The sequence below is a fragment of the Penaeus japonicus genome, unplaced genomic scaffold, assembly GCF_977035675.1.
Source record: "Penaeus japonicus unplaced genomic scaffold, GWHDUDI00000001_assembly GWHDUDI00000034, whole genome shotgun sequence".
NCBI classification, from domain to species: domain Eukaryota; kingdom Metazoa; phylum Arthropoda; class Malacostraca; order Decapoda; family Penaeidae; genus Penaeus; species Penaeus japonicus.
Window position 1 is genome coordinate 10,792,804 of NW_028234436.1, and position 15,000 is coordinate 10,807,803.

The window sequence follows — 15,000 nt, forward strand, 5'->3', positions numbered from 1 at the left end:
TTATGAATGATCTCGATAAAAAAAGCAATTTCTAAAACACTATACCCACATTCAAAGTACATTCCCCGCTTATCCACGCACTGCTATCGATTCAATGTAGTCAAACAACAAAAAAATAGTATTAAATATCAAGATAGATTTCAAATCAGTGATAAATAAATCGATTATAAATTGTCATGCCCGATTTTGTCTGTTCAGATTGTCCGTGAATTATCCAATTGTCCCCATCTCCAAAACTACTGAGTAAGCCTCGTGAATTATCCAGCTATTCTAACCTTAACAGCTATTAGGCAAAGTCCGGTAATTATCCAGCTATGTCCACCTTCACAGCCATTAGGCAAAGTCCGGTAATTATCCAACTACGCCCACCTCCACAGCCATTAACCCACGAATTATCCAGCTACGCCCACCTTCACAACCATTAGACAAAGCCCACGATTTATCCAACAACACCCACCTCCACAGCCATTAACCCACGAATTATCCAGCTACCCCTACCTTCACAACCATTAGACAAAGCCCACGATTTATCCAACAACACCCACCTCCACAGCCATTAACCCACGAACCATCCCATTCGCCAACCAAAGCACACCCAACATACCCAAAACCATCGCCCATTATCTCGAAAAAAAACTCGATTCATCGTACTCTTTTCCCGCCCAGGATCGATCCTCGAATTCCGTACTGCAGCGGGACGGATGTTGCTAATGAGCCTGCTGTTCTTGCAAGTGATGCTTCTGGCTTTCTACACAAGCAATCTCGTGACCGCCCTTACCGTGAAGCCCTCCTTACCGCCATACGGAGGGCTCGAAGACGTTCATCACGACCCGATGGTGACCTTTGGCATCGAGAAAGGGACTTCGTCGGAGGAATTTCTTCAGGTTGGTTTTCATCGGGGCTCAGTGTGTGTGTGTGTGTGTGTGTGTGTGTGTGTGTGTGTGTGTGTACGTGTGTGTGTGTGTGTGTGTGTGTGTGTGTGTGTGTGTGTGTGTGTGTGTGTGTGTGTGTGTGTGTGTGTGTGTGTGTGTGTGTGTGTGTGTGTGTGTGTGTGTGTGTGTGTGTGTGTGTGTGTGTGAGACCACTATACACAAAATATATTTATTAGATTTTTTGTGTATAGCGTTTTGTCTGTCATATTGTCAACATGGTAGTATTTTCGCCTTTTACACACACACAAACAAACACAAACAAACACAAACACAAACACACAAACACAAACATATAAACCCAAACACAGCTCACGAAACCCCAATCTACAATCCTTTAGTCTCCCCTTCAAATTCCAGAACTCGGAGAACCCACTTTACCGCTCGATCTACAACAAACTTAAACCGGAGGATAACGTAGGGTCGTCAAAGGAAGGAATGGAACGGATCATGCGCGAGAAATACGCTTTCTTAGTGTGGGAACTTTACTACACGTTAAACCACCAGGGCGACTGTGATAAGTTCATGTTGTCGAAGATTTACTTTCCTGATCATATATCTTTCCTCATGAGGAAAGGGTCGCCTCTCACGCCGATCTTAAATAATATGTAATTTTTTTTTTTTTTTTTTTTTTTTTTTTTTTTTTTTTTTTTTGGGTGGGGGGTAGTTTTTTGGTGTTCTTTCTTTCTTTATTTTTTTCTTTGTGTGTGTGTGTGTATTGTATTTGCTTGTTAATAATGTGTTTTGACTGGGGTTGATTTTTACTTTTTTTTTCTTTCTTTTACTTTCTCTTTTCCCTCTCTCTCTCTCTCTCTCTCTCTCTCTCTCTCTCTCTCTCTCTCTCTCTCTCTCTCTCTCTCTCTCTCTCTCTCTCTCTCTCTCTCTCTCTCTCTCTCTCTCTCTCTTCATATCTGTTTGTGTGGGTTTGTGTCTATTTTTACGTACTTATATGTGTGTATGCTTGTATGAATATGTGTATATAATGTAATTAACGATCAATCTATTTCCTCTCTCACCTCCCCTCCCTTCCCCCTCTCCTCCTCTTCCCCCCTTCCCCTCTCCTCCCTCTCCTCCTCCCCCTTCCCCCTCTTCTCTCCTCCCCTCCCTTCCCCCTCTTCTCTCCTCCCCTCCCTTCCCCATCTCCTCCTCCTTCCCCCTCTCCTCCTCTTCCCTCCTTCCCTCCCCCTCCTCCTTCCCCCTCTCCTCCTCCTTCCCCCTTTCCCCTCTCCTCTTCTCCCCTCTTCTCCTCTCCCTTCCCCCTTCCCCCTCTCCCCTCCTCCTCCTTCCCCCTCTCCTCCTCCTCCTTCCCCTTTCCCCCTTCCCCCTCTCCTCTTCTCCCCTCTTCTCCTCTCCCTCCCCCCTTCCCCCTCTCCCCTCCTCCTCCTTCCTCCTTCCCCCTTCCCACTCCCCTCTCCTCCTCCCCCTTCCCCCTTCCTCCTCTCCCCTCCTCCTCCTTCCCCCTTCCCCCTTCCCACTCCCCTCTCCTCCTCCCCCTTCCCCATCCCTTCCTCCTCCCCCTTCCCCTCCCCCTCTCTTCCCCCTCCTCCCCCTTCCCCCTCCCTTCCTCCCCCCTTCCCACCCCCCTCTCTTCCTCCCCCTTCCCCATCCCTTCCTCCTCCCTTCCCATCCCCCTCTCTTCCTCCCCCTTCCCCATCCCTTCCTCCTCCCTTCCCATCCCCCTCTCTTCCTCCCCCCCCCTACCCAAAACCCCCCATCTTCACCCCCGCAGCATCTTGGACTTAACCTCATCCGGACACCTGACGAAACTCTGGCTTGACCTCAAGTTGACCTCAGACGAGTGCGACAACTTCGAGACCTCGTCCTTGGAATTCTTGACCCTCCTGACCTCGTTCCTGGTACTCGCCGGGGGCACCGTGGCGTCCCTGGTCATGTTGGGGGCGGAGTGGCTCATGTCACTGAGATTTAAGAAGAGGTTCACGTAGATGATGAAGCTTGAGGATTCATAAACAAACACACACACAAAAGGACAAACAAATATATAAATACACAAATACACACACACAAACAAAAACACAAACGTATAAAGTTATAAACACATATATTCAAAAACACAAACAAACATACAAATACATATTTAAAAAAACACAAACAAACTTATAAACGAAAACAAACATACAAACACACACAAATAAAAAACAAACAAACATATAAACATACAAATAAAAATCAAACAAACAAACACCTTGTTGAGTGTGCCTTAATACCAGAAGGAAAAAAAATCGGTGGCAGTAATAGTAATGTTAATATGTTTATCAAATTATCATTACAAGGCAATCAAACAAATATGTATGTTTGTTATTATCATTATCATTATTACGTTATTTCTATTACAATTACCTTTTCATTATCTTTATTATTACTATCACTATTACTGTCATTATTATAATTGATAATGTATTGTGATTTATTGCCATCAGTATTGTTATTATTATGATTACTATTACAACTACTACTTCTACTTCTTCTACTTACTACTACTACTACTATTACTACTACTACTACTATTACTACTACTATTATTACTACTGCTATTACTATTACTACTACTATTATTATTATTACTACTACTATTACAACTATTACTACTACTACTATTACACCTATTACTACTACTACTATTATTACTACTACTACTACTACTACTATTACAACTATTACTACTACTATTATTACTACTACTATTACTACTATTATCATTGCTACAAATACTATTACTACTACTACTACTATTACTATTACTACTACTACTATTACTATTACTACTATTACTATTATTACTATCGCTATTACTACTTATACTTATCCTTACAGACTACCCATATTTTAGTCAGTGGAATATGTAAAAATCTAACATATATGAAATACATATTATCTGACATAAATGTGACCTGTATGCATTATTAAATTCATACTGAACACCTCTAGAAGTGCATATCGTCATGCAGGACTAACCTAATTTGCATGATTTCTCAGAAGTAATCCAGCAATTGCTATGCAAATGATAATTACATATCTATTTTTCTGGTTGTTTATCTGTCTGTCTACCCATATATATAATTTATTCATGTATCTATATCTACCAAATATTCTATCTATCTATATATCAATATGCATGTATATATATTTTATTCTTCATTAATCAATTGCACTATATGGATATCTTGAATTCCACATAATATCACTTAAGCAATGATAAGCAGCAAATATATGCAACATGCAACCAGATCTTCAACAGGTCACCCATAATACAACCAACATTTATAATAAATAGTAAAAACAAATACCATAACCTTTATAAAATTTAATCAAAGGATTAACGGGTTGTTTTCTAAGCAGCATAACAAATTCAGAAAATATATCATATAATTGATACAACTTTTATTATGATAACTTTCCATCGAGATTCTAAATATGAAAATCATTTATGTAGATCTGTGTTGTTAATTAAGTCTATGGACAAAATAATAATAATAAAAAAAAAAAAATATATATATATGATGTGATTTTCATTAACCATTGGAAATATATGGTGAAGTTTCATATAAAATAAAAATTGTGATAATGATAGATATAGGATAATGATAATAAGGATAACATGATGTCAGTGATAATGAGGATAATGATGATGGTATAATAAAAAAATATAATGATATTAATGACAGTAATGATAATAATGATAATGATTTTGATGGTAATAAATTATCGTAATGATAATGATAATAATCTTTACAATGATATTGATTATAGTAATGAAAACAATGATGATAATGATAATTTTCATGATAATGATAATGGCCATGATAATAATGATAATCAGTATTATAATGATAATTTTCATGATGATAATGATAATGAAAGTGATAACGTTCATGATAATAATAAGGATAACAATCATTCAAATGATAATTTCTAAACGAAACCTATTATACATTTATCGAACTTATTGTGCAGAATCTGAATACGTTTATCAATACTCTTACAATGGCATTTAATTGTTTACACGTTTAAAAATCTGTAACAATTTTTTACACGAAGCTTTATGTTTATTTTATTTTTTTTTTTTTATTATTATTTTTTTTTTTATCTCTCAGGAAAATAAAAGTGTTAAATACTGAATATTTTCGTTTATTTAGAATGATAGGCAAAATACAGTAAGTGTGTATGTCATTCCCGTACACTCATATATACACTTAAACAAAACCATACATACATGCATAGTTACATACATACATGCATGATATACATACATACATACATACATGCATAGTTACATACATACATACATACTCACGTTATACATACAGACAGACACACACACAACTGTACAGTTATTATAACTGATGTACACACAACATTATATCACATCCTGACGTTGTTATCACATAGTATAACATCAATATTTAATAAAAGCTACAACTTCCACTTTTATATTTGATTACATAACCATCAATAACACTGCAATTGCCAAATCACCCTTTCTCTCTTAAACCCATTGCACCATATAGGATTTCGGCGTTGATCTGTTGCATATCCTATCAGAGAGAGAGAGAGAGAGAGAGAGAGAGAGAGAGAGAGAGAGAGAGAGAGAGAGAGAGAGAGAGAGAGAGAGAGAGAGAGAGAAAGAGAGACACACACACACACACACACACAAGAGAGAGAGAGAGAGAGAGAGAGAGAGAGAGAGAGAGAGAGAGAGAGAGAGAGAGAGAGAGAGAGAGAGAGAGAGAGAGAGAGAGAGAGAGTGGGAGACACACACACACACACACACACACACACACACACACACACACAGAGAGAGTAGGAGAGACACACAGAGAGAGAGAGAGAGAGAGAGAGAGAGAGAGAGAGAGAGAGAGAGAGAGAGAGAGAGAGAGAGAGAGAGAGTGGGAGAGACACACACACACACACAGAGAGAGAGAGAGAGAGAGAGAGAGAGGGAGACACACACACACACACACACACACAGAGAGAGAGAGAGAGAGAGAGATAGAGTGGGAGAGACACAGAGAGAGAGAGAGAGAGAGAGAGAGAGAGAGAGAGAGAGAGAGAGAGAGAGAGAGAGAGAGAGAGAGAGAGAGAGAGAGAGAGAGAGAGAGAGAGAGAGAGAGAGGCAGAGAAACAGATAAACGGAGAGAGAGCGAGAGATAGAGAAAGAGAAAGAGAGAGAAAGCAATGTACAAGACAAGACCAAAACCGCAAAAAAAAGATATATATCTTGATGGATACGCATAGGATTTATGTAAAGATACATAGGACTTATGGAAGGAAACGTGTAGGACTTATGGAAGGATATGTGTAGGATACGTGTAAGACTTATAGAAGGATACTTGTAGGATACGTGTAGGACTCTTGAAAGGACACGTGCAGGAATTATGGAAGGTTACGTGAAGGACTTATTCACGTGGACAGCACACCTGGATAACGTCATCCCTGGAAGAGAAAAAGAAAAAGATATTACGGTTAGATTATAATAATGATAATAATGATAAAAAAAAAAATATGATGATTATAATCATTACTACGAATGACTAATACTGCTCCTACTGACGAAAAACAACAAGAACAATAAAGATAATAATAATCATAATCATCACAATAATGACAATAACAATAACAATGACAATAACAGTACCAATACCCCCACCCCACCCACCTACAATAAACAACCAATTACAAAAACAATAACAAAAATAGTAAATCCATAGGCTAGAAATTCAATAAAAATAACTTAATGAATACGAGTTGTTACTAACATATAACCACAGGCGTAGTTAACAAGCAGATTCGCAGTTGTCATTGTGTTGTTGCTTGCTTTGCCGTCAGCTGGTAGTAACATGTTCAGACGTGTGCAATCAGCTGATGACACGCACGTGCCGACTGGCGTGCCGACGGTATTGCAAGTTTGGCCTGGGGAGAGAAAGGGGAATTTGATGATTTATGTGGAAGGAAGGGAGGATGGGAGGATGGGAGGGAAGGAGGGAGGGAGGATGGGAGGGAGGGAAGGAGGGAGGGAGGATGGGAGGGAAGGAGGGAGGGAGAATGGGAGGGAGGGAGGGAGGATGGAAGGATGGGAGGGAGGGAGGGAGGGAGGTAAGGAGGGAAGGAGGGAAGGAGAGAGTAAGTGTGTGTGTGAGTGAGTGAGTAAATGAGTGAGTGAGTGAGTGAGTGAGTAAATGAGTGAGTGAGTGAGTGAGTGAATAAATGAGTGAGTGAGTTGGTGAGAGAAAGAGAGAAAGAATTGAATAAAGAAAGAAAGAAAGAAAGAAAAGGAGATAAAGAGAAAAAGAAAGAAAAAAAAGGAAGATAAAGAGAATGAGAAAGAGAAAGAAAAAGAGAGAGGGAGAACCGAAGGGAAAAAAGGAAAATGCCGAAAAAGAAAACGAAGTAAAAGGAAATTAGATAAATAACAACATAAGAATAATTGGATTAAAATATTTAAGAAGGCAATGCTATAATTATTATATGAAATGATAATATAGATACATATAAATGATAATAATGACGGTAATAACAATGACTATAGCAATAATGCTGATTATAGTGATGACGATTCTAATAATGATAATAATAATCATAATAATAACAGCATTAAGGATACCAAGGCATTAATAGTGATAATAATAATAATATTTCTACTACTACAACTACTACTAATATATAGTATATGATATCATAATATTATATAATACATGTAATTCTATGTGATGATATGATACGATATAACATAATAACACAAGATAACATAATAATATGATAATAATTCATGAAGAATTCCTCACCAATATTATCATGTTGATTCACTGTTGCACCTCGATCAAGTAGCAACTTCACAATACCGACGTGTTTCATCTTTGTTGCAAGGACCAGGGGTGTGTTGCCTACGGAAAGTAAGTGATATAAGTTATAAGTTAGATAAGATTTTAATATTGTGTCTAAGTGTGTGGTTTGTGTGTATATTTTATTGGAATTTTGTTTGTTGTGTTTTCGTTTTGGGAATGCTGTTACGTAAGGTTGAAATGTGTTGGGTTTCTGAATTCATTCATGGTGGATACTTATTCATTCATGGTGGATACTTATTCATAGGAATGGTGGATACTTATTCATAGGAATGGTGGATACTTATTCATAGGAATGGTGGATACTTATTCATAGGAATGGTGGATACTTATTCATAGGAATGGTGGATACTTATTCATAGGAATGGTGGATACTTATTCATAGGAATGGTGGATACTTATTCATAGGAATGGTGGATACTTATTCATAGGAATGGTGGATACTTATTCATAGGAATGGTGGATACTTATTAATTCATGGTGGATACTTATTCATAGGAATGGTGGATACTTATTCATAGGAATGGTGGATACTTATTCATAGGAATGGTGGATACTTATTCATAGGAATGGTGGACACTTATTCATAGGAATGGTGGATACTTATTCATTCATGATGGATACTTATTCATATGAATGGTGGATACTTATTCATAGGAATGGTGGATACTTATTCATAGGAATGGTGGATACTTATTCATAGGAATGGTGGATACTTATTCATAGGAATGGTGGATACTTATTCATAGGAATGGTGGATACTTATTCATTCATGGTGGATACTTATTCATAGGAATGGTGTTAGGTGTGAAAATAGATTGTGAGATAATTTTCTGTAAATCGGGGTCTAGGGAAGGTCTTGTTTTTTTTCTTTCTTTTTGAGTATTCTTATCTTTCTCTATTTCTGTTTCTCTTTCTCACGCTGTCTCTCTTTTTTTCTCTCTTGTCGTCTTTCAAATACGCGCACACGTACTTTCTCTCGCTCTTCCTTCTCTTTCTCTCTCTTTTTTTTATTTCTCTCTTCTCTCTCTGTCTTTCTTTCTTTCTCTCTCTCTCTCTCTCTCTCTCTCTCTCTCTCTCTCTCTCTCTCTCTCTCTCTCTCTCTCTTTCTCTCTCTCTCTTGGTCTTTGTCTCTCTCTCTCTCCCTCTCTTCTCTCTCTGTCCCTCTCTTTCTTTCTCCTTGTTTTTCTCTATCTACTCATCCTCTCTCTCTCTCTCTCTCTCTCTCTCTCTCTCTCTTTCTCTCTTTCTCTCTCCCACTCCCCTACCCCTCCATCCCTCCCTCTTACCCCCCTCTCCCACCCCTCCCTCCCCCTTCCTCCTCCCCCTCCCTCTCCCACCCCTCCTACCCCCACTCCTCCCTCCCCCTTCCCACCCCCTTCATCCCACCCTCCTCCCCTCCCTCCCTCTCCTACCCCCACCACCTACCCCCCTCCCTCTCCCACCCCTCCTACCCCCACCACCTACCCCAACCCATCCCTCCCCCTTTCTCCTACCCCCCTCCCTCTCCCACCCACCCCTCCATCCCACCCCTCCCTCCCTCTCCCACCCCTCCTACCCCTTCCTCCTACCCCCCTCCATCACCCCTCCCTCCCTCCATCCCATCCCTCCACCCCCCTCCACCTCTCTCCCATCACCTCCATCCCCAACAGTAAATACCCACCATGGTTGTTCGTGATGTCAACGCGAGCTCCGGCATTCAGCAGAGCCTCAATGGTCACAGGGTTAGCGTTGAAGGCACCCCAGGCTAGGGCGGAATTTCCTGTGGGTGGAAAGGAAGGATAAAGGTGGGCGTGATTTTTTTTTTTTTTTTTGAACGAACGTGGGCGGGCGTGTTGGGTGTATTTGTGGCTTGTTTGGTTATAGGTATCGTTTTTTTTTGGTAGGTGTTTGTTGGTAATAGGGATGGTAACTGTGATGATTAATTGATTCATTAATGATTGATCATAGATTTTTTTTTTTTTTTTTTTTTTTTTTGGGGGGGGGGGTAAATGGATTTGACAGTTTGTGTTTCTAGAGTTGTTGGATAAGAAATTATGATTATTTTAGAAGGAAAAGGATGGTATGGGTTTTTGTAATCTAACTAACAATATTATAATTATAATTAGTTATGAATAATGATATCAAGAGTAACTCTTATTAGTAGCTGTAATAACATTTAATTATAATAACTAGAATATTCATTAATGATAATAATACCTATAATAACTGTTAATAACAATTATAACAACAATTAATAATAACCTATTTAATATCTCTAACACCTGTGATAATACGATAAATAAGTTATTTTATCAGTCAAGAAAATAATAAATACGAGATCTTTATTTCAATAATGATATGAATAAATTGAAAGTGATAAAGTGATGATATTTATAAGGATGATATAAATGATATATAATATAGTATAATGATATAAATGGCATGAATGATAATATAAATAGCAAAAATAATAAGATACAATAACAAAAATAACACATGATATAGCATAATGATATAAATAATATAAATAACATAGATAAAACAATGACAATACAAATAATAACATAAACAAAACAATAACGAAAACAAATAATAACATAAACAAAACCATCATAACACAAATAATAAAATCTAACAATAACAGTAAAAAAAAAAAAAAAAAAAAAAAAAAAAAAAAAAAAAAAAAAAAAAAAAAAAAAAAAAAAAAAACATTAATAAAAATTGAAAACCAACCATCATTATTCTGGTGGTTAACATCAACGCCTTGGGATAGCAGCATCTTCACCACTTCCGGTCGATTTCCCTGGGCCGCTTGCACTAGAGGCGTGTTTCCTGGAAAGAGTCATAGCAAATTGGCTCTTAAGGATCGAGCGACGAGTGTTTTTTGTGGAAGGAACAGCTGATTATTATTATTATTATTATTATCATTATCATTATTTATTTTTTTTATCCATTATTGTTTATTTATTCATTTTTTTTATCTATTATCATTTATTTTTACTCTTTACCTTTTATGTTCTCTATGTAAGAAAAATTAAAAATTAATTTGTTGGAATGGGTGGTTTATGATCTTATCTTGAAAAAAATCTTATTTGTTTTATAACTTGTTTATATTCTTTATATTGATGATTTAATGTCTATTATTGATCCAAGACACAAGCACATCGTGTTATGAATTTGAACAAACAAACAAACAAACTTCCGGTCTGGATGATTACGTATCAATCAAACACATAAACAAACAAACATTCAAACAAGGTCTTGAGGATTACCCCCCCCCCTTCCTGAAAAGACCAGTAACAGTAAAAATATTTTTTTATAGGAAGAAATAGATAGACAAATAGAAAAATAAATAAATAGACAAATAGATAAAGAAAGAGCTAAATGAATAGAGAAAGAAATATATAGACAAATAAATACAAAAATAAATAAACAAAGAGAGAAATAAATAGATAGACGAAGAGAGAAATAAAACGATAGACAAACAGAGAATAGATAGACAAATAAATAAATAAATAAACAAAGAGAGAAATAAATATATAGACGAATAGAGAAATAAATAGATAGACGAATAGAGAAATAAATAAATAGACGAATAGAGAAAGAGAGAGATAGACAAATATAGAAAGAAGTAGACACATAGAGATAGAAACAGCGAGACAAATAAATAAAGAAAGAGATAAACAAATATAGAAAGAAGTAGAAAGACAAAGAGAGAAAGAAATAGACAAATATAGAAAAATAGATAGACAAATAAAGAAATAAAAAAAATAAACAAACAGAGAAAGAAACAAATAGACAAACAGAGAAAGAAACAATCAAACAAACAAACAAAGAACCAAATACACAGACAAACAAACAGAAAAATAAACCCCTCAACAAAACAAATAAATCCAACCCCTCCCCCCCCCCAAAAAAAAAAAAAAAAAAAAAAAAAGACACTAACCGGCTAAATCCGTAACGTTGACGAGGGCGCCGGTCTTCAACAGGTCCTGCACCATGATCGTGTTGCCCAGGAAGGCTGCCCAATCCAAGGCTGTGTCTCCTGTGGGGGGTAGGGTAGGGTAGGGTAGGGGGAGGGGGAGGGGGGGGAGGGGGGGAAGGTGTGGATTAATTGGTGAGATGATTGAGAGGGTGAGGGAGGGGGAGGGTGGGAGGGGAGGGAAGGATGGGAGGGGAGGGAGGGGGGAGGGGAGGGAGGGAGGGGAGGGAAGGGGAGGGGAGGGGGAGGGAGGGAGGGGAGGGGAGGGAGGGGAAGGAGGGGGGAAAGAGAGAGAGAAACAGAGAGAAAGATATATATATATAGAAAGAGAGAAAGAGAGGAAGAGAGAGAGAGCGAAAGAAAGAGATTAGAAAATGACTTTTACACAAGAAATTGAGAGTACAAAAACTGTATAAAAAGACTACACAACAAATGCAAACAAATAAAGACAATAAAAGAGAATAAAAAATAAAAAATAAATAAAAAATGGAAGAAAGCGTCAAATAAATGAAGCAAGTGAGAAACGAAAACAACAAAGTCTCGAAACTTCGAGTCAAAACGTTACTGAGTTTCGAACTTGAAGCCTCGTGGATTTTCGAATCGAATCCCTTTTTCACTCGGGGTTGTGCTTTATTTTTCGTGTGCGTGTGCTTCATATCCACCTCAATCCACTCCCCACGCCCCCACCTCAATCCACTCCCTATGGTCCTTATATTCATCCACCTCCACATTTACATCCATATTCCCACCTACATCCACACTGTTTCTATCCCCTACATCCACCTCACCACCGCTTCTGCATCCCCTCACTACCGCCTCCACTACATTCATCCACCTCCATACCCCCTCCATCCACTCCCCCCCTACATCCACCCAGACCCCCCCTAAATCCACCACACATCCACTCAGCTCCACTAAATCCACCCACCCACCATATCCACTCCCCCCACACACATTCATCCACTTCCCACCTACATCCCTCATGCATCCACCCAGCTCCCCCCCCTTTACGTCCACCTCACCACCTCCACTCCCCCCACACATTCATCCACTTCCCCCTACATCCCTCATGCATCCACTCAGCTCCCCCCACCCCCCTCTACATCCACCCACTCACCACATCCAACCATAACAACCATACACCCCCTCCATCCCCCCACCACCCCTCCACCCCACCACCCTCCACCACCCCATCCACCCCCCACCACCACTACTCGCCCTCACTTAGATTCTGGACGTTGGGATCCCCCCCACCATCCACCACCACCTCCATTCCCCCTCCATCCCCCACTTCCCCCCCCACCACCACCCCACCTCCATCCCCCCACCCACCATCCCCATCACCCCCCCACCCCCCACACCCCACTACTCACCCTCACTCAGATTCTGGACGTTGGGATCCGCGCCGCCCTCCAGCAGAACCCTCACGACCTCCGTGTGGTTCCTGTTGGCGGTCCAGATCAGGGCGGTCGTACCTGGGGAAAGGAGAAGAAGGGGGGAGGGGGGAGGAAGAAGGTGGAGGGGGGGGGAAATATGAGTGGGGTTGATTGATTTGGATGATGATGGGGGTTTGGGGGTGGGGGAAGGGGGTGGGGTGGGGGAAAGGAGGGGGGAATGTATGGTTATATGGGGTTTGTGGACGGGGAGGGGGAGGGGGAGGGGGAGGGGAGGAGGGGGGGGAATATGAGTGGGGTTGATTGATTTGGAAGAAGGGGGGGGGGAATATGAGCGGAGTTGATTGATTTGGAAGAAGGGGTTGAGGGGGGGAGGAGGAGGGGGGAAATGTATGGGTATGTAGATGGGGTTTGTGGACGGGGAGGGGGAGGGGGAGGGGGAGGGAGAGGGAGAGGGAAGGAAGGAGAAGGAGGGAGGGAGAGAAGGCGAGAGATAGGGAGAGGGGGGAGGGAGAGAAAGCGAGAGAGAGAGGGGGAGGGAGAGGGAGAGGACAAAGACAAAGAGTCAGAGAAACAGAGAAGCAGACAGACAGATAGACACAGAGACAAAAAGAATGAGCAAAAATGACTATCCGAATGACACCCCCCCCCAAAAAAAAAAAAACAAAAAAAAAAAAAAAAACGATAGCCTAAAAGCAATACACGACTTTTTTTTCTTCTTCTTCTTCTTTTCTTAAACTTCACACAAAGCGCACCTCACCTTCATTATTTTGATGGTTGACTGTGGCACCTTGAGCAAGCAAAAACTTCACCACTTCAAGATGGTTTTCCTTCGCTGCTTGAATCAGCGGTGTATTTCCTGGCGGAGGAAGCAAGCAAGCAAGAATGCAAGCAAGCAAGCAATTTGTCATTTGATGAAACCATATCAGAACTCAATCGAGTAGCGATATTCACATCTGAAGTGTTTGAATTTGCATTGCATATATTAAGAGTCCAAGCATTTCACATATATCGAAGATTGAGAAACAAGGTGAAGTATTAAATATTGAATAACAAATATTCTATATCAATTTTAGACACACACACACACACACACACACACACATTTATATATATATATATATATATATATATATATATATATATATATATATATATATATATATATATATATATATATATATATAATTTATTTATTATATATATATATGTATACACATATAAATATATATATATATATATATATATATATATATAATATATATATATATATATATATATATATATTATATATATATATATATACAAAACACACACACACACACACACACACACACACACACACACACACATATATATATATATATATATATATATATATATATATATATATATATATATATATATATATATATACATACACACACACACACACACACACACAGTATGTATATACATCTATATATGCCTATCTATATGTATATGTAAATACACAAACCTATAAACACACATCAACCGATTCAACAAACCAAACTCACCGGCCTTATTAGGAAGGTCAATCTGAGCGCCTTGCAACAATAGGTCTTTGACGATACCGAGGCTGCCATGAAAAGCTGCCATCATCAGAGCGGAGTGTCCTGCAAGGGGTGTGACTCATGTTGCATTGTTGAAACTCAATGTTGATTGTATTTCCATATTGATAGCTGATTAAGAATGATTTTGGATTGAGGTTGATGGTTATTTTTTTTTTTTCGGTCAAGTGACTTGATTATCTACACTCCTATTTTTTTTTTTTTTTATTGTATATCTTAATCAAAATTAGATAAAACCACGGTCGAGACAGCACTCTATCTTTT

General features: G+C 38.9%; 3 protein-coding genes across 3 annotated transcripts in view; 2 read left to right on the plus strand and 1 right to left on the minus strand.

The window, feature by feature from the left end:
* LOC122260068 (glutamate receptor 2-like) overlaps positions 1-3,434 on the plus strand; it is a 4,159-nt gene extending 725 nt beyond the window's left edge. Inside the window, exons 2-4 of the mRNA XM_086530782.1 lie at positions 667-884; positions 1,290-1,537; positions 2,659-3,434. Of these exons, the coding sequence (XP_086386908.1) occupies positions 667-884; positions 1,290-1,537; positions 2,659-2,872 (680 nt within the window). The 3' untranslated portion in view covers positions 2,873-3,434. The remainder of the gene's footprint in view (positions 1-666; positions 885-1,289; positions 1,538-2,658) is intronic.
* Positions 1-15,000, plus strand: part of LOC122260067 (putative glutamate receptor) — a 98,823-nt gene that overhangs the window by 12,558 nt on the left and 71,265 nt on the right. The window lies entirely within an intron of this gene.
* LOC122254033 (uncharacterized) overlaps positions 5,961-15,000 on the minus strand; it is a 43,556-nt gene continuing 34,516 nt past the window's right edge. Inside the window, exons 20-28 of the mRNA XM_086530781.1 lie at positions 14,683-14,781; positions 13,905-14,003; positions 13,124-13,225; positions 11,715-11,813; positions 10,502-10,600; positions 9,450-9,548; positions 7,730-7,828; positions 6,704-6,857; positions 5,961-6,380 (exon numbers count right to left, since the gene is read on the minus strand). Coding sequence (XP_086386907.1) covers positions 6,344-6,380; positions 6,704-6,857; positions 7,730-7,828; positions 9,450-9,548; positions 10,502-10,600; positions 11,715-11,813; positions 13,124-13,225; positions 13,905-14,003; positions 14,683-14,781 — 887 coding nt within the window. The 3' untranslated portion in view covers positions 5,961-6,343. The remainder of the gene's footprint in view (positions 6,381-6,703; positions 6,858-7,729; positions 7,829-9,449; positions 9,549-10,501; positions 10,601-11,714; positions 11,814-13,123; positions 13,226-13,904; positions 14,004-14,682; positions 14,782-15,000) is intronic.